Here is a 19,825-nt window from a genome sequence, read left to right on the forward strand (position 1 = left end):
ATAGGCAGAGAGTAACGTGCGAGTTCCAAATTTAGTTGCAGATGACACATGATAAAACTCAGGCGTTCAGGTCATTCAACCTGCTGCCAAACAAAGTATTGATTACCACATGACCGCAACCATGCTTTGGAATGCGACTGTTAGTGTTGACAGATGGACGTTGACCGACCCCGTGTTCCTTTATTCACACGTTGTTGTCGTACAGAGGGTGCGCTTCTTTTTAATCAGTGGGGGGTTGCCACCCCCCTTACCCCCCGCTCTGCATGGATGCTTTCCACATGGGGGTTGCAGCCCCATACCCCCGCTTGTAGGCTGTTATTATAACACCAATGTCTCTTGTGTCCACCCACCTCGCTTCCACTGCTCTGTCTCTGTTCTCTCTCGCTTTGCCACTCGCCCTGTCCCACTCTTCCATGATGAAAATGCAGTTGTTCATCTTTCCGGAATCCAAATTGTGCAATCGTACACCTCGCAGACGGCCTCACCAAGCTCTTCAATGGTGGATTGTACTCCCGGGAAATGGGTCGATAGCATACGTGAGCGGGTGGACAACTATGGCCTATAGGCTTCTGGTCCTGCGAAAAGGCAGTGCGTTTCAGACACCCAAGTCCAAGATGGCCCGGCAGCCTGCAGTTGTTCTTGTACTTTTGCCTGTAAAATCGTCCCGAGCAATGTACTGTAGGTCCGACTCCTGCCGTCCTTATGCATACGAAAGCCCAAAGGCAGAGCGCTTCCCTGAGGGGCAAAACATATCTCAGTTCGATTCGGTGACTTCAGAGGTCACTTTATGCATATAACACCAAATGAGTTGTAATAATACTATACGAACTTGGGTATTCTGTGGTGGTGAAACCTGTTGGGCTATATATCTCAGAAGCGTTGTCCTTGATGCGACGTCAATCTCGTCAGATTGCGATAATCTATATAGCAGCGCACTGGGAGGGAATGAGCAGCGGGGCGAGAAAAAAATCAATGGTAGAGTGGATGTCCTGGGCAAAGAATAGATAGCTCAGGGGTGGAGAAACAGCATGTGTAAATGAAAGGAAAGTTGTATCAGTATAGGGAGGTGGCAGTGCGGCGACAGCCAGAAAACGACTCGTATGTCCAAAGCATACTGTACAGCATACCGTCATGAAATGGAACAGTCACTCGCTGATGCCGGCCCATTGCTGGTAGTGAGTGAGCGTGGAGGTGGTGGCCGAAGCGTAAACAGCGCAAAATAGGGTAAAGGGAAAGATAGGGGGAAAACAATTTGGTGGTGGTGTTGTTGTGCAGGAAATGTGGTATAGGGAGCTGATGATGTGTGCGATGATTACCTGGGCTGGCTATCAGGCTACGCTCATCGTAAAAAATCTATCTGGGGCTGCGGTGCTGACTACCTGAGATGGTGATGACAGCTACCTGACACTACTATAATGGTCACCGTAAAGTGTACTGTATCATTGACAAGCCTACGATCGTCAAGCTGCCCTTTACCGTCAAGGTACTGCGGTTGAGCGCGACGGCGCTCTCGCGGGTGAGCCTTCTCATCTGTTCTTGTCGCTCATGGGGCTGTTGATCCATCCGCTGCCTGACCACCACCAAAAGTTGTGCTGCAGCCATCTGACACTGTAGTGAAAAAGTGACAGGCGCTTCCTCTGCATCATTGATACCTGACATACATCTCTCAAGCTGAGACCTGTGCCTGTTCGGACTGAATCGTCTCAGCGTTTTCCATCCTTTCCTTCGTAAGCCCCAAGTTTCGACTACAGTAGTCAATGTATCGTTTCGTCGGAACTCTTTCAAGTGGCTTTGGCGCCTGCTTTCCTTGTTCGGTGTATCAAGGGCTCGAGAGTGTCAAATATTGCTTTGACATTCTTGTTTGGTTTTTCAATACTCTCTTGAACCCCTGATACGTGTTCTGTACGATGCTCTGTCACCGTGTCGTTTGCAGTACGAAGCATAGGCTGTCAATGTCAAACAGCAATGTCTAGATGAGAGAATGAAGTTGGGACTGCACTCTTGTATAAGAGGATAATGAATACCACTCGAGCCGAATTCACCCCGCATAATAACGGACAGTGATAATGCGATTGGCAAAGCGGACAATGCTCTCTCTGTCCTTGATTTGTGTCACTCCTGCAGCTGAGTCGACTCTCATATGTAGTAGAGCTGAACACCCTGTAGCAAGCACAAGGAGCAGTCTTGTGAGCATATCTGTTGGACTGTATGTACCGTGGGCCTTTTCAAACGCCTAATCGACATGTACATACACCTCAAGTCTTGCATGCTCGTCTGAATGTGCCACTCGGATGCACTGTCCATTCGGAATTGACTCCAATGGTTTGTGAACCCAGAAATTCGATGATGGATCTCCGGTTGCGTGCATGCCAAGATCAAGTCAGCTTATATGTATCTGATTAACATGTACACCAGTTTCTATGGGGACCGAAGCTGAAATGACGATGCCATGCAGCATTCCTTCCTGGGGCCGCCTTTTCCCACCCTGCCACCTTGATATGCCTTTAATCTACTTTAGCCTGACTAGATCGAGGCTTCTTGCTGTCTGAGCGTACGGACAGTATCCACTGGAAGCAATTCGCAGGCATTCGCAGGCTGTAGGCCAGCCAGTGCTGTTCCAGCAAGGCTTGTGCCGCTACTTTGATTTTGTGGAATACTGACTACAGTATCCGTATGATCGCTTGTCGATTGCTTGACTCTCCTCGTGCTCGGAAGCGAGCTTGGGGAGTGTAAGAACAGAACCCTCAATGTACTGCACAAGTATCTTTATGTTGAGACATATTGGTAGATAAGTCGTTGGACTTAATATAGTATTATACGTAGCCAACTAAGCCAAAACAGGTTGTCTAAAAGGCAGTTTAACCAGTTTTAAAGATGGGCACAGGGGAGGTAAGAGAGGGTGGGAGCGAGAGCGACCACCGGAGAGGAGACCACAGAGGGTGGAAAGAGAACAAGCGGGGAACACCAAAGACAGAGACAGACCAGAGAGGTGGTGCATTGGGCCGTTGTCGGTTGGTGGAGGAGGAGCAACCATCAGTGCGGTTACTACTACGATCACCACGATCACCACGGCCCGCATCACTTTACTGTTACTACCTACCATTACAATTCCCACCACGACCACGACCGCTGCTGCCACCGCGGGTAGCACTGCGAACACACCACACGACGATGCAAACAACACAAGGGCTACTGACACCACGATGCACGACACGACCAGACCCTATGGCAGCGACGGATTAGTATAGTCAGTGGCCACTTTGGTGCATGTTTACGGTGAGAGTGAAAAGAGAGGACGGTGGAGGGACAATTGACGGTGGAGACGATGGGAAGCCACGCCGAACAGGGTTACGCTGTGACGGTGAGTTCCGAGATGGTCAACCATTCATTGCGGGTCATGCCGGCGTACAAACGTTGGCAAACGACCGTCCTGGGGTGATCACCGGGTGAGCCGCTTTGGGCCTGTGTGCTTGTGAGGAAATCAACGTGGTGGGGGAATTTGGGAAAAGACAAAGAAGAATGAAAAAAAAGACACTACCACTTTTACACGATTACATGCACCCGCACTTGCCCTCTCTCGGGTCAAAAGTCAAAAAAGCATATCGGCCTTTCTCTTGTCATTCCCCTTGATCCTTTCTTTCACAATCACCCGAAAATCTCTCAGGGCTTCACCTTTTGGGGGATACTTTTTAGGGTAAAGGGTGTCGGAGAGAAACGTTACCGCATGTCCGTGGTGTTTCCCTGTTACTCTTTTGTGGTGTACAGTTTGCTTGAGCAGAGACGCGGGAGCTGTAAGACAATCCGAGACCATGATGCCTTTGCAATTGCATCATAGAGTGAAGCAGTAGCTGCGTAGAACTGCAAGTTGCCATATGTAGTGCTTCGGTGTCTCAACGACAACGATATCCCAACGCGGGTGAAATACAGGTGTTAAATGATGCCCGATCCAGTCTTAAGATCGAATTTCCTCGTGGTACAGCAAACCAAGGCACGACATATGATGACATAGGACGTGGTTTAGAAGAAATTTCTTCCAAGGGATGTAAGGGTTTGGAGTCTTGTTCCCTATATAACCCAATGATTGGGAATCAAGTGATCCTCAAGCGCTTATTGGTCAGTTGGACGATACAGTGAGACATGCGTGATGCGGATGTAAAGTGGAACCACGTATACGTATTCTTACGATTGTCTTCGATTACCATACCTTGCTTTTGTTTGTATCATTTTCACCAAATAAAGCAATAAAACAAAAAAAGGCCACCTCATTGTTTCAAGAGAAGAAAAAAAAAACACCTATCAAACTCCCCCCTCAGAGGAAAAGACAAAAAACCCTTTTCTTTGCCCTTGATTTCTCGACATACTTCAAACGCAAAAGACCCCTACCCTGTTTCTTTCATCATTATCATTTCATTCCTTTTCTTTGGATCGTTCAAAAAAAGTTGGAAAGGCAAACTACTCGTACAGTAGAACATAGGATCTTCCTAGTTACAAACCATAGCACATCACCCCGACACAAGCAGTAGACGAGATCAAGTGGATACTCTGCAGCATTGCACGAATACGACTCAACAACGCTCGAAAAGTCAAGCAAGCTGCATACTGTAAACAATCTTGGATCAGTTGTGTTGGAGCATCCCATTTCCACGTTGTCAGTATCTCAAGTCGAGGAGAAACGAGTAGAACTTGATTGTATACGTACACGATTGACTCTGGTGAGTCGACGTTCTGGTTGTTGGGCTTTAGCTCCCACTTGCGATACCTCCTCTACACCCATCTCATCCCACCCCTTGCTGAGGAATGAGGGCAGGGCCAAAGACGATCCTACCTTTTTACCCTATCGCGACGATCTTTTCGAATCCTCAGTTCCTTTCACCCCACCTTACCACACTTCACGTTCACTCGTATGATCAGCGTCTCATTGTCTCATCTTAACACGTTCCTCTACCTGACCATCCTTTGCAAAGTCAAAACCACGCTTGTCCGTTCGTTCGGACCTGATCCGCATGTTTTCTTTTCTGTCAATTAAAAATCATTGCCCCGTGCGCCTCACCATCAAAGCTTGGAAACATCCTTTCATCCCTCATCGTTGTCTCCTCTTCCCCCACTCACACAGATCTTTCTCATACACGCGCTGTGATATTCACCTAAATCTCCGCCCTCCGCCGGCCGGATTTCTGGGGTGATGAACGGTTTACTTCCACTCGTATTCGTTGATGGTTTATGAGACCATTTGATGGTGATCATTGGGTTTTGCTTGTGTATCCATGTGGATGTTACAGTACAGTCTGGTACGCCACAAAGTGCTTTCGCTCGGTTGACGCCAACGTGTTTCTCATCACTGTCCATTTTTTTTTTTTGAGAATTTTGGGCTCTTGGCCAGACTTCTTGGATTCCGTTACAAGCCGTGTTGAACGAACGCTGACTTGGCAATGGTACTCTTCACCAACTCAACCCGTCTACCTGCTCCTGCTCCTGCCCATACTCTACTATCGACTGTTCGGCTCGGAAATTGCTCATAACCCAAACCGCAACCCTGTTGTTTCCTCTGTGCGCTTCCCCTTGAATAATCATCCACTGCTCGGACTCAATAAACCCCATGATGACAATTGGTACCAACCTATGCTGCCAACACACAACGACCCTTGGCTTGTGCAAAACACCCTCGAATCACCACATCCTTCCTTTCGATCAATACTACAAAAACAATCTACCACAATCATCATTCCAGACCGACCTGACTTCTTGTTCTCATTGATTCAGCTTTGTTCGCTCTCTCTGGATTTTCATCTTAGTGTACATATACGTCTATTGTATACTGCGCACTCACATAGCATCATCACCATCATCATCTCCATCACGGCCATTCCCGACTTTTCATCATCTGACACGACAACGACAACGGATATCTTACATATCGGCCACCGTCATACCGAATATAGCACAAGTCCAAGTGAAATTTTTGTGAATAGTAAAATTGAATCTGGTCAAGCATACGATACTTCCGTCATCTCCTGCATTCAGCATTCAATAAAAGGGAAAAAAAAGATAAAGAAGAATAAAGAACAAGCTTGTAAGGGAGAATCATAGTGCCATTCGACATTCGGTCATAAAACCCTTAAAACACACTTTTGACTCTACCTGACACATTGAAAATCCTCAAATTTATTTCAAAATTCATCTCATTTACATCCATACAGTGAGCATTCTTCTCTCTTTTATCGTGACCATTCACACATACATGTCTACCTGCATATCAACGACCATCTGAACCATCTTGACTTCTTACCTATGCATTGCTGATACCACCGCCCATGCTTAGCCACCATGTCAGCTGAGACTTCCCCTCACCTTCCTCCCCACCTCCCACCGCCAGGATATAACCAGCACTCCAACCCTCTCACTTCCACCCCTTCTCACATGTCTCATCCACCCTCATTACATGACTCGCCCTATGGTCCAGGAGACACGTCAATCACCTCGATAAAGACCGACGAGTCATCAGTCAACGACTCGCCAGGCCCCGTCGCGTCGTCGAAAGGAAAGAACGGAGCGACTGGACCAGCCGAAGGAAAGACGAAACCACACGTCTGTCCAATCTGTAATAGGGGATTCACGACAGGAGGTCATCTGCAGAGACATCATAGAATTCATACCGGTGTAAAAGCTTTCAAGTGTCCTTTCCCAGGTTGTGAGACGAAGACTAGTAGGCAGGATAACTTGCAACAACAGTGGGTTTTCAAACATTGTTATCCAATCCTATACTGACCCTGAACATCGCAGCTATCGAACCCATCTTTCACCCACTTTACGTCGTGGCTCTGGCTCAGCTGCTCGAGCCGCCGTCAACGCTGCTATGGAAGCTGCCGGTTTGAAATCTTCCTCCCGTGCATCTCGAAAATCCAAAGGTTCTGCCGGTGGTACACCTTCCTCCACTGCCAGCGGTGGACACCTCCCTTCACCTTATGCTACCCCCACAAGTCAAGGTCCAGCTCCCTACGCGCCATACATGTACGACCCTCAACATGGCTATCCTGCTTATCCCATCCCCCCACCTGGTGTCAGTCTCGCTCAATCCCAATCAGCCGCTTCCAGTCGAGTCCCTTCACCCGTCAATGGTCATTCCTCTGGACATTCCAGTGTAGGCTCAATGCCCCCAGCGCACCAACAACCTTTCTTCTCTCAACCTTACACTTCACCTTACACCGCTTATCCCGGAGTACACCAACAGCCCTACCGATATGGACCTGCTGGAGGGATCCCGTCACCTTACGGTGCACACCCACATCATGGACTATACTCTCCTGGTCTAGCGTCGGAACATGGTCAACACATGTACAGTCCTATGCAGAGCAACTTCCAGACCCATTCTAGGGAATCCTCCTATGGTGTGCTCACACCCGGATATGGTGGAAATCCAATGGCCAATGGTTATCCACCTCGAACTCAGACTTCCACACCGCTAAGTCAGACCCATGACGATTACGGCCGACGACCACCCTCGCCGGGAAGCATGAATGGAAGTAGACGAAGGTCACCTCCGCACGATATGCTTGGACAAGGTGTCGTCGATCCTTCAAGTATGTCGACGAGGATGGGTGGTCCACCCGGTATAGCCGCTTATGGAGGAGGAGGAGGATACGGACATCACCATAATGGTATGCCACCTTATGGATATGGTCAACCGATATCACAACCTCATTCTAGAAATCCATCGGGTCATAGAGCGAGTGTATCGAGTTTGTCGGAGGATGGATCAGGGAACGGTGGATCAGAAGGTTCAAAGGGTGAGTAAAATCAAGAGTTTCATTCGATGATATATAGGAAAACACAATAACAGTACTCATCGTTGGTTGAACATTGGATTTTAGGTGTTCATCAAGCATGACGATAACTCAATTTGTCTTGTGTTGAACTAAAGTGGAAGTAACAATGATTGAACGAAAAGTGACCAAAAAGTAAACAAATATATAAATCTTGTACATATAATTTTTATCTATATCTTAGGACGATTCACAAAGCAGTGAAGGGGAAGTACGATCGATGATTAGGGCGTGTGACACAAAAAATAGATTATCTAGATCTTTTTTCTCTTTTTTGATGAAGTGGTTGTTTTTGTTAGAAGTCAAGTAGGACTTAGGAAGTTTTTCTTTCTTCTTCTTTTCATTACTTTATTATTTTCATTCTTTGAACTCATTTGAAAGGAAGTAAAATCAACACATGTATCCTGGGTATAAAACATGTTTCTCACCATTTTGCGATGAACTACTAGCAGTATTTGTCCTCGTCAAGCCTTTCATGATCATCACAAGCATAAGAAGGGGAAATTACAATATATAATAATTATTCATTCCGATCTATACATAAGATCTATACTATGTTATATATATAGTACTACATCAATCCACCTTCACCACCGCACTCCCTCCAGACCTTTTCACCTACCGTTCTCTCCTGGTGACTTAACATACTAGAATTCATCTTCCACCTTTTTGATTTTTTCAGACCATCCAACAACCCTTTTACCCTCTCCTTCCCACCTTGCTCTTGGTCCAACTCCAAGCCGTATTCTAGGGCTATCAAGATCAATCCCAGATTATCGGGTTCCAAGAGATTAATCAAGATTCTATACAAAACTTCTGATGAATACAAGGATATCAATTGCCAATTGTGTTTGACACTGGTAGTCGTAGGGGAGGAAGACAAGTGTCGGAGGAATATCAGACCTGCTCCGGGCGAAGTGGAGTTGATATCTATATCTGTAGGTAGGGATAGTGTCTCTTCTGCTAGAGGATAAGTGACGGCGGGAAGATTCTGTGGTTGGGATGAAGAATTGAGGTGTACGTCGGTGTGAGACATTGATTTGCTTGACGGTGTAGGTGTACGTATGGATGATGTTGAGGACTTGTCATTCAATGATCCTGATGAAGGTGAGACATTCGTACCTTTCACAAAAGCTTTCTTCTTACCTTCCCTAGCTTGTTTGAGCGAAGCAAAGGATGATGATGTGATTGTATTAGGCGGGTTTTGTTCTTTCGGTGTATCAGGTACGTTCACTTTAGGCTTTGAGGAGGAAGAAGAAGAAGAAGAAAGATCGATCGAATCAGTTTGATCGGCAATTTCCTCTATACTTGCTTCTGTCGATTTCGATGTCGTTGAGTTGACAGGTGGTGGGGTTATCGGTCTACGAGATTTGGATTTCTATTCATTTTCATCAGACAGTCAGAATTCAACTTTCAAGTTTTGTTATGCAGTGAAGAATGATCATCACTAAATTCATACCTTAATTTCATTATTCCGCTGTGTATCCAATAACTCCTCCAACTCGCTTTTGACAGTTTCGTTGGTTTTGTCGATTTTCAATATCTGTTGCAAATCTAAGTAGTTGACATGTGCACAAGTCAATTTATCAGTATATGGGTACACAAGATCAAAATAATACATATAGTGCTTAGTATGTTGACAACATGGAAGCTGGACCTACCTTCAATAGCTTCATCCAACTTTCCTAAACCTTTCCTAGCCAAACCCCTCCTGTACAAAGCTTTGATGTTGTTCCGTTCGAGTGAAAGACAGGTCGTACAGTCCCTTTCTGCATCTTGATATCTGAAATTGTCATACCCACCATTAGATCAGATCTTCTGAATTGAATCATTTATATAATGACGATGAAGTTTGCTTACTTGTCGATTTTGAGAGAAGCCTGAGCACGATTAGAGTAATTTACGGGGTTGGTAGGGTTATATATGATCGCATTGGTATAATGACCTGTACGTAGATTGTAGATCATCAGATCAGATCATCCAAAGTGAAAAAAATGAATTATGTGACTCACCTATAGCTTCGGACCATCTACCTTTTTTGAATGATGTGTTCCCCTAAAACATCATTGTCAACAACAGAATTTCAGGTCACTTGGGGGAGATGTGGACGTACGTCTGTTCGAGATTGATCCGATTTTCCGATATCCACTTTGACCGACATTCTTTCTTCCCTCTCCCTCTTGTCTTACAATTTGAGAGTATCGATGCATAAATGAAGGTCGGATAAGAAAAAGAAGAGAGAAGAAAGTTTGGATTGTTCAACTTTGCAACTTTGTCCTGGACATGTCCGGTGGAGGGTGAATCTACACCACTTAGCTTATCATCGGGAAGCATACTTCTGTAACTCGTCAATTCCTCTGTCGAAGGAAATTGTATGCTTGTCCAACAATATACTGACTGAGCTCGGAGAGAGCTACCTCGTCTTCCTCTCTGATCATGACCATGGACTACTTATCTCCTCCTACCGAGGAGTTCCTAGCTTCGAAAGGGCGGGTGACGACACTGGGTAAGTGAAGGCTCAAAGAAGCTCAAGTCGAGATCAAAACCCTGATGGATCATGTATTTGCGATATAGGGATGCTTATCATTGATCACTATGCTCTAAGAGATCAAGATGGCAATGAAACAATGACAGAGGAAGAATCGGTAAGTGCAATACTTGAAGCGGATATGTTAATCCTCGAAACTGATTATGATTGTAACGATTTGGAAGATAGGAGGAGGTGGTGTATTCGGTATGTACAATAGCCATTATACAGAAGCTACTCAAGGGTAATACTGATCTGGTCTAGATGTAAAGCAATGATCTCTTCAAGGATGTTCTTACCTCCCTCTCAATGTGGCCTAATCGTTGATAAAGGTGATGATTTCCCTTCAAAATTCACAATCATCTTGAAAGGTTATGACAAAGAGATGTTTTGGTTCAGACCGAGGAAAGGGAAGACTACTAGGGCCTTGAATATTTATTCAGGTGGGAAGATAGGGTGGGTTATATCCTCGAGAGCAGCACGAACAATAATACTGATACATTTGCTACTTAGACAAGGGCATCAATCATTCAAATATCTTTCACCACAATTGAACCTCCTCCCTCATGATCTCATCCTACCTCCTTCACCGTTCGCCACACCGAACTTACCGGAATACATACATGTTGTATGTAATACCGCTCGAGCAAAGTTGATCGTAGATGAGATGAGGGATATACGTGAGAATGGGATTGATGGGATTGGAAGAGGATGGAATGGGAAATTGATTTGGGAACCTATGCCCGTGAGTCATTCTGCCTCTTTAAATGATGTTGTCCATTTCATCTTATCTGGTTGAGCTGATTTGATCTATCTGCATTTAGTCATCTTGCGTACCGTCTGAGCTCGATGATATATTATCACTATCACGTTCATTCACCGTGATAAGTCCAAACTTGTTAGAACTACAGTCTATTTTGGGTATACCTCCGACAAAATCATCAATAATGGAACTTGCTGAAGAAGCAGTACAAAAGTTCCATCAATTACTATCGCAAGGGATGACTGACAGGTCGGAAGTCAACGTACCAGCGATTATAGTTCGCTGTGGTGAATTAGGTTCATACACTTTCTCTGATGGTTGGAAAGGATGGGTACCAGCATATTACGGAGAGGCTGATCAAGATAAAGTGGTTGATCCGACCGGAGGAGGGAATTCGTTCTTGGGTGGATTGTTAGCTGGATTATTGATCTCCCAAGGAGATATGAAGATAGGTAAGTCATTCAAAACATCAACCATAAGATGGTGTACATGTGTCTTGAGTTGATAATGGTTATAACATACTCATAGCTTCTATATACGCTGCTACGGCCGCCTCATTCACCATCGAGCAAAGAGGATTACCAACTTTGACTGTACATGAAGATGGTGAAAGGTGGAATGACGAGGATGTTTGGAAGAGGTTACGCGAATTAGCAGTTAGAGTCGACAAGATGAACTGAGGTGATCTCCCATCGGGATGGGTGCTTGCTATTCAAAAGTCAACTTGCAAGGTGGGAACCATCAAGCTATGCCAGTTGGTATAATTTGCATTCTGCATCAGATTGACAACCCCTTATTCGGGTCTATCTTGAAAAAAGAAAAGAGCGAATCGAATACGAATACGAAGAAAGGAAGAAATTACAATTTATCGCCAAATCATAATCATATAATATGGTAATAACAATCACACATGAAGGATAGAAAATAGATATATAATCAGAGATGAAGGAAAAGAGATTAAGCAGCAGGTGTGGGTTTGAGTTTCTTTGATACACCTTGTTTAGCGACGAGGGACTGTTGAACAAGTGTGAGCTCATGAGTCAGCCAGGAATCGGATGAAGAGTGGAAAGGGGAGAAAACAAAGGCTCACCTTGTGGATATGTGGCAATACACCACCACCTGCGATAGTAGCCCTGATCAAAAGATCAAGTTCCTCATCACCCCTGATTGCCAATTGTAAATGTCTTGGTGTGATTCTCTTCACTCTAAGATCCTTTGCGGCGTTACCTATTTCATTCCAATCATGTTAGTGAACAATGAACGCGTCGAGGAAAGAAAGAAGGTGTGGTCAACTCACCTGCAAGTTCCAATACTTCTGCGGTCAAGTATTCCATAATGGCTGCTACGTAGACGGCAGCTTTGGCACCGATTCGGACATTGTTGGCATTCTTATTTCGTAGAAATCTATAGTGGTGATAAGAGGTAACGACATATCAGAGGGGTACAAGAAATGAGGGTTGGGACTGGTAACGTACCTGTGGATACGACCGACGGGGAACTGAAAAGGAAGGGCAACGATGTTAGTACTTGCACGCGTTTGTGACGATGGGAGGAAGAGAGATGACCTACCTGTAAACCTGCCTTGGACGATCTGGTAGTAAGTGTCTTGGTCTCTGACGAGGTCTTTGATTTACCGCCTTTTCCACCTGTAGGTTTCGTTGACATTGTGAGTGAAGTGTGGGTGTATGTGTATGTGTACGTGCGTTATTAGGGTGACGATGAGATGATGATGATGTACGGTGGATAGTATAGTAGTATAGTGAGTATGATAGTATGGGGTAATGGTGTAGGGTGTCATGGGTGTAATGGGTAATGTCGAAATGGATTTGTTTACGCCGGGAATTCATTCACAATCACAATCACAACTCACTGATACACAGCGGCAAATATCACGTGATCCCACTGAGACCACATCATTTATATGCACCTCCCTTTACAAGAGTCATACGCAGGGAAACCACATGGTTGTCACATGGTTCCACGTGGCACAGGTTGAAATGCAATCACTTCTTCACTTCTCCGTCCTCTCAATTCACGTCAAGCTGACAATAAGATATTCGATTCTTCCACTTTGGCTCATCAGCAATATACCCAGAAGACGCTCTCATCCTCTTCTCATCCCTGAATCACCCAAGGAGAGCGTCCGTCATACTCCCTTCATTCCAGCCTCTTCGTTCACGCCCCACCATGTCATCCCCTCCTCTCGTCGAATGGGATTCTTCCCTCTTCAGCGATCTTCAGCATCTCCTCGGTAGAGTGATCACCCAGCCCACTACATCAACGTTGAGGAAATTATATGGCAAGCTGGAAGAGGCTCAACCGTGGCTATTACATCTCACCCAATTGCCAGGACAGAACGATGCGGATAAACAGTATATTGAGAAAAGTAAGTTCTGTCTCCGAATTCGAACAATGATTGGGTACCTGACAGTATGATAGACCCCATACAGTTATCATCAGGTACATCAGTACACATCACTGGTGATCTCCTCACAACCACCAATACCATTTCAAACGCATCATCCCTTTCTCAACTTCTATCTGCTGTTCTCGCTTCACAAGCTGAAGAACAGCGATTCCAGTATCCTTCTAGATCAACACCTGAGGTAGCAGTATACCTCTTACATCGATGGGAAACCGATATGCTCGATTTTCTCCGGGAACTACTCCGTACGGTACTATCACCCGATGTTGAGATAGGAGGAGCATTCGAATCGCTCAGAGACTGGGTATTGGAACTCTTGAATACTAGAGTCTCATTGGGTCAGGGGAAAGGCGAAGGAGCATTGGTCGATCAGATAGTAGTTCAGCTAGATCAGATTCAGAGTAAGATTGATAATTTGCTAAGATCCGGTTCTGCCGGAGGGGCAGATTACGATCTCCTCAAGTTTAGAGTCGAAGCTTTACGAGCTGAACAGAATAAGATGAGTAGTATATTGGCGATCATTGCGGAAAGTGGTCATTTAGGAAGAGGTCAGGTGGTAAGAATACTGAAATGGTTGAAGAAGTGTGAAAGAGCGGATGGATTAGCACTTATGGTAGTCAGGTGAGTCATCCCAAGCCATTCGCAGATCTTTCGACCCTGACTCTGCAATGCAAAGCTCTCTTTTCGCCGCTTGGAAACCTCTTGAAGCCATTGACGCTTCTGATCCCCGTTATGATGTGAGTGCATGTCCATGATCATGTAGAAGGTGTAGCTTACATTGCCATCAGGTCGCCGAAGACTGGTGTCACGATATCAAATTTCTCAAAATCGCTTCCAGCTTGACGGTGAGCCTCGTTCTATTGACCACTTTAGACACATGTTCACCAACGATTTTCCAGATCCAAGACCAATGGTCGATACCGAAACTTCGAGAGACAGTCAAAATCGCTTGGTCTCTATTCTACCTCTCTTGCCTTCGACACGATCCTAGCGTTGTTCAGACCGGTATCGATGCCCATCAAATGGAACTTTTCTTGTTAGAAGCTGTTAATGGGGAATCTTTCCAGTTCACGTACGATCTTGTCCTTGCCATTCGCCGAGAAAGAGGATTAGAAGAACCAGACCAAGTCAAAGAAGCGAATCTGGATGCTTTGGTGAAAGTAGCAATCGCATCTGACTCAAGTAACGATACCTTCCTGTTCGAACAGCTGCGAGACTTGGTCGATCTGCTTGCTGGTAGAAAGCAGTTTCTTAGAACTTTGCGCAACAAGGAAGAGGATGCCGCTGTTCGACGATTTCAATCGACCCCTCCACCCGCAAACTATCAAGGCTTCCTCGCCCTCGTGGCTATCATCTACAAATCGCTCCCTCCTGATAGTGCCGAGGACCTGTGGGATAACTCAACTTTCCTTGGTACCGTCCTCGACACCCGTGGTGGTTTCCCTGGTCCAGCGTTCTGGGAAATGCTCGCAGCTATTTCGACTGGCCCATCATGTTCAGCAAAATCATACGAGAAGATGACAGATACTCGTCTACCATGGACGGCCTTGTTCAAATTCTACCAACATTACATCGATATCATGCCTCACATCTTCGAGCCAATCAAGACCACCCGAAACACCTCACTCGATCCCATGCCTCACGATGAAGCGCAAATTTGCAGTGGCTGGACTAAAGTTCTGACGACTGTCGTGCGCTGGTCTCCTGCCGCTCGAGGCGCACTCCTACAAGCCAAGCCTCATCCCGTCCAGACGCTCTTCGACTTCCTCAATTGCGAAAATCTCCCATTTGAACTCAAGGCCACCATTCTAGGCGCTATCACTGCGTTCTGCAAACGTACGGGTGATCCTATTGATGACGATGTTCTTAGCAAAGCGGTCGAGTACTACGAGAAGATCACTTTCCGTGATCCTGGCTTGGACACTCGTCATCTCGATGGTGCCAAGATACCCCCTCCGGTCGGCTGGCTCGCTAAGATGGAGTATTCTGAGCAAGATGCCAGCTCTTATCCTCTTAGTCGAGCATACATCGACTTCCTCACTTCCTTACTTCCCGATCCAGCTGCTTCCGATTTACCTACACCATCACGTGGTCGGTTGATGAACACCCTGCGCCGAGGTACATTCTATATTCTAGATGGAATACTCCTCACTCTAAAGATCCGACGATACGCTCGAGATAGCGAAAGATGGCAAGTGATCGATTCCTTATCGGCTTTCTTCGAGAAAGCTTTGCTATCCTTCAACATGGGAGAACTGTTGAATCCAGCCAATAATAGTCGTGCAATCGGTCAAATAGCTTCAACATTGGCAGAAGAACCTGGGTTCATCGTCTTGCTCCGACTTCTGTCCGATGCAAACGTATTCGCCGTCTTCGCATCAGTCCTTGACAACGCTTCCGCAACCCCTTCTCCTCGACCTACGATAGTGAATGACGTACTCCTTCGTATGCTCCGAATATACCATCGAGTACATGATATACAACTAGTATTCGTCGATGTGCTTCTTCTGACTCTTGCCGATCCAACTCGAAACCCCAATAATCCTTTCAAACGACCCTTTGGCTTACAGAGTCTCGACAATCATCTGCTCGCTCATCTCAGCAATATCAACGCGATCGCTTTACTAGTGGGAGACGATGATTCTGCAATCTCCTATCTTAGTGTCAAAATACTAGCTGCATTAGCTCAATCACCCGTGTTCAGCCGAAGTGACGTTTTCCGAGGGGAATACACCTCTTCAGTGAATCGACTAGCAGGGATCATCGATGCTTCAGACGATTCGATACGCATAGCTCAGGGTTTTTGCAGAAGACTAGAAGCAGAGGATGCGGACATTGAAGATATCCCTGCGGTGGAGAACATTGCTTTGCATGGTGACATCCAATCTCTCACTTCATTACCTGTGGTGATCCGTTCAAATATCCTTGACATACTGGTAGAAGGTACCACAGCCGATATCACCAGCCCGAACGTTGCCCACTTCCTCCTCGGCTACAACTTCCGTCATCGCGACTTCGCTTTGCAAGAAGGAGAATCATGTTTGCATGTTATCCTTCGACAGCTATGCGAAGGTGCCGAACTGAGCGGTCCAGTGGGAGAGACTATGATCAACATTCATCCTATACTCGCTGCAAAGAGTGCTCAATTGATATATCAACTGTTCGCTCATCCCCTCACCGGCAGATCCACTCTATCATATACCATGTCAGTCACTGGCTTCTCCGCCCGACAACTCGCTTCTTTCCCTAGGCAATGTCCCGAAGCTAGTCAACCTACTGGTACCGCTAGAACATTTGACGAAGAAACTCCCACAACCTCTGAAACTCTCATCGCCTATCTCGAGTTCCAGCGTTGGATCTTGTCTGCAGCTGCTCTTGAAACATTCACCTATGAAGGTCATGGTGCATCTGCCAATCACATTGCCCAGACGCTGTTCCGAGGAACTACCGAGGAGGAAGATTTGGACCAAGATGAACTGGTCAGCCAAAGCCCAGCTCTTATCATCGATCTGCTATCTTCGATAGATATACAGTGGTCCGAAGGTGTTGAAGAGGAAAATCGAAACCTTGAATTTTACGGTGGTTTCGACTTTGATCAGTATAAACGGGTAGATGCCGACTGGTGGGATCTTGAGGCTTTAGAAAAAGGCTTGAAGGCTTTCCGTCGACAATTAGAGAGACAAGGTGCCGTCACCTCTGCGTCTACCAAATCGATGGCTGCCGAAGCGGAATATGTAATCAGACGACTAGCCAGCAAGAACAGAGAAACGGATATTTCGATCGCCAAAGGAAACTTTTTAACTTCATGGAATGAGATCTTGAAGGTGTCACTCGCGATGTTGTTCAAGAACGTCGCTGAAGAACAGCAAGAAGTGGTTCTCTTCGACTTGATCGATGCTCTGCTCTTGCGACTCGAAGGTGATCTCGCTCCTGGAGTATTGGACTTGTTATGCGAGTCTGTACTGGTCACCATGACAACGCTCATCAACATTCTAGTTGAGTTCGAAGGTGTCAATCTTCCTATTGATCGATTATCAGCTACATTAGCTAGAATCATAGATGCAGCCGTCAGACCTGGATCGACCGAAACTGCTCGAGGAAACTTATACGCTTCCATCACCCAATACCTCCAACTCGTCAATAACTCCTCTTACAATATTCCAGATGATCGATCTGTAGTCTCTAATGAAACTTTGTCGGGTGGTTTACCAACATCAACCATCCAACGACCAACATTGACGGTATTCGCAGCTAGGAAAGAAAGACTCTTACCGATCTTATGCCGCGATGCTATGGATGATAGGGAAGTATGGAAGACCGAATGTTTCGCCTTGTTAAATGGTATCATATCGATCTGCTCGAACGAACGAGATCGACATATCATCTCACCTCTCAGCTCCAATGGATACTTACCTTTGTTCGTCAGAAGTATAAAAGAACGGGAATTGTCGTTACAGGAATGCCTATCGCCTGAACATGGTAAGTACAAAAATATCTTGAATATTAGTGTATTATGCTGACTGTGCGCATGAATCACAGAAAACATGCATGCTTATTGGGTTTTCGAGGCTAAGATTGCTTTCCTGGTCGCTTTTGCTTCCACGAGAAAAGGTGCAGAGGAATTGTTAGATGCGGGGTTGTTTGAAATCTTCGCTACTTGTGGTTTCATAAATATCCAAATCGGTGAAGAGGTTGTGGGTAAGTTTATGATTCGCAAGTACCCAACGACAACGCTGATGGGATGATTTAGATGAAGCTGCTGCCACAGAAATTACAGCAAGACAGCATCGAGTCCTCATTTGCTCTTTACAACTTTTGGCCAGAGTCTTATCTAGCCTACATCGATCTGCTAGATCAGGTGCAGGACATGTAAGTTGCCCATTGTGCGTCATCCGTGAAGATCCGGCTCACTCCAAATTTAGGCTCTGAGCTTCCTCAACGCTCATCGTGAATCGATACTCGGTCTACTTCGAGAAACCCACCAAAACATGACTTCGACAAGTATCGAAGAATGTCGATTGATAGTATCGATCTTGTGCATGGTAGTTCATAAGGTCCCTTCGGAAGATATCCTTTCATCTACCGGATTCGGTGCATTCCACTTAGCTACTTTGGCAACCGCAGCCAGGTTTTTCGATAGAGATAGTTGGATAGATGAACTTGACGACGATAATTCCCAACTCGAAAATGAGGTCCTCTTACTCAACCAGGTGTTCCTGTCGTACCTTGTCGCAGCTACTTCTGGCATGAAGAGTGGAAATGGCAATCCTGTTCTGGTCACTGGTGCTCAGAGGAGTAATGGTGCAAGCTCGAAATATATAGGTAAGTGCTTCTCTCGTCATGTGACAAGAATGAAATATATTGATTTATTGCATCATTGTGATATAGCTTCTGCTCCATCATTACATATGGCTGTGAATTTCTTGTCTGATCTCGCAGAGCACGTACAAGAGATTTCGAACCAGTATGAGACTATCCTAGATAGGATACTGGATGGCGGTGAATTGGAGGACGAGGATGTTCAGGTATGTAAACCATCGTCTTGACGAATCAGAAGACTAGACGCTCACGATATGTTTTGCTTTGATCAAATCAGAAATTACGCACTCCCGATATGATAGGTGACGAACCTCTGACAGAAGATATAATCAAAGCTGCTTTCGTGACGAAGAGTCAAACGATATTCAGTATGTGCTACTGGCTACTCTCAGCTGCTCCACTGCCCACGTGCGGGTGTCATGCTGATATGTTGGCACGATGCAGATATGATCGAATCGCTCTTACTTCTCATCTGGCGACATCTGTTATTCTACGCAAACGACGTTAGAGGTGCGATAGAGCCTGTTCGACCCAACAACCTCTCAGCTTCTCTTGGGTCATTTGTCAGCTCTCAGGCGCAGTTGGAGGCTTCGCGTTCAGGTGCAGGCACGATGAGAATGTTAGAGAGAGTCGCAGCAAGTCTAAAAGGTACTCTAGTAAGGTTGGATGATATGGAGGTCGTGAGTGCCATTTTGAACATGGGTGTCACGCTCGGGGCGCAGGAGGCGGGTGATAGACGTTGAGCTGACACTTGGCGCATCCGCTCGCAGAATCTCGAATTAAGAAGATTAGCGACTACGACGTCAAGTAAAGGGAATGATGCGTATTATGGAATGTTAGTTAGAAGATTGAAAGAGTTAACGGCTGGATTGACTGGTTCAGGATCAAGTATGGAAGAGGATTGAGCGGGTTAGAGGTACATGTAATGAAGTAAAGATTCCAAGATACATAGTATTTATGAACACCATCAA

General features: G+C 45.7%; 5 protein-coding genes across 5 annotated transcripts; 3 read left to right on the forward strand and 2 right to left on the reverse strand.

The window, feature by feature from the left end:
• Positions 1–6,324: 6,324 nt before the first annotated feature.
• On the forward strand, positions 6,325–7,792 carry I203_105851 (uncharacterized protein; the record flags this gene model as incomplete). Its single annotated transcript, XM_019145002.1, has 2 exons — positions 6,325–6,728; positions 6,781–7,792. The coding sequence occupies 2 exons, from the start codon at positions 6,325–6,327 to the stop codon at positions 7,790–7,792; spliced, it is 1,416 nt and encodes a 471-aa protein (XP_019006337.1).
• A 599-nt stretch (positions 7,793–8,391) lies between these two features.
• On the reverse strand, positions 8,392–9,981 carry I203_105852 (uncharacterized protein; the record flags this gene model as incomplete). Its single annotated transcript, XM_019145003.1, has 6 exons — positions 8,392–9,198; positions 9,280–9,374; positions 9,482–9,603; positions 9,681–9,765; positions 9,833–9,875; positions 9,934–9,981. The coding sequence occupies 6 exons, from the start codon at positions 9,979–9,981 to the stop codon at positions 8,392–8,394; spliced, it is 1,200 nt and encodes a 399-aa protein (XP_019006338.1).
• A 281-nt stretch (positions 9,982–10,262) lies between these two features.
• Positions 10,263–11,790, forward strand: I203_105853 (uncharacterized protein; the record flags this gene model as incomplete). Its single annotated transcript, XM_065517848.1, has 7 exons — positions 10,263–10,326; positions 10,395–10,465; positions 10,533–10,554; positions 10,620–10,803; positions 10,861–11,092; positions 11,172–11,562; positions 11,639–11,790. The coding sequence occupies 7 exons, from the start codon at positions 10,263–10,265 to the stop codon at positions 11,788–11,790; spliced, it is 1,116 nt and encodes a 371-aa protein (XP_065373152.1).
• A 277-nt stretch (positions 11,791–12,067) lies between these two features.
• Positions 12,068–12,775, reverse strand: I203_105854 (histone H2A.Z; the record flags this gene model as incomplete). The annotated part of the gene is made up of 5 exons (XM_019145005.1): positions 12,068–12,124; positions 12,201–12,337; positions 12,408–12,514; positions 12,586–12,608; positions 12,680–12,775. The coding sequence occupies 5 exons, from the start codon at positions 12,773–12,775 to the stop codon at positions 12,068–12,070; spliced, it is 420 nt and encodes a 139-aa protein (XP_019006340.1).
• Positions 12,776–13,297: 522 nt separating this feature from the next.
• On the forward strand, positions 13,298–19,759 carry I203_105855 (uncharacterized protein; the record flags this gene model as incomplete). Its single annotated transcript, XM_019145006.1, has 12 exons — positions 13,298–13,496; positions 13,550–14,156; positions 14,212–14,272; positions 14,324–14,380; positions 14,435–18,014; positions 18,075–18,233; positions 18,286–18,404; positions 18,458–18,857; positions 18,924–19,060; positions 19,132–19,222; positions 19,299–19,534; positions 19,625–19,759. The coding sequence occupies 12 exons, from the start codon at positions 13,298–13,300 to the stop codon at positions 19,757–19,759; spliced, it is 5,781 nt and encodes a 1,926-aa protein (XP_019006341.1).
• Between the last annotated feature and the right edge of the window lie 66 nt (positions 19,760–19,825).

Source organism: Kwoniella mangroviensis (assembly GCF_000507465.2).
Source record: "Kwoniella mangroviensis CBS 8507 chromosome 1 map unlocalized Ctg02, whole genome shotgun sequence".
NCBI classification, from domain to species: domain Eukaryota; kingdom Fungi; phylum Basidiomycota; class Tremellomycetes; order Tremellales; family Cryptococcaceae; genus Kwoniella; species Kwoniella mangrovensis.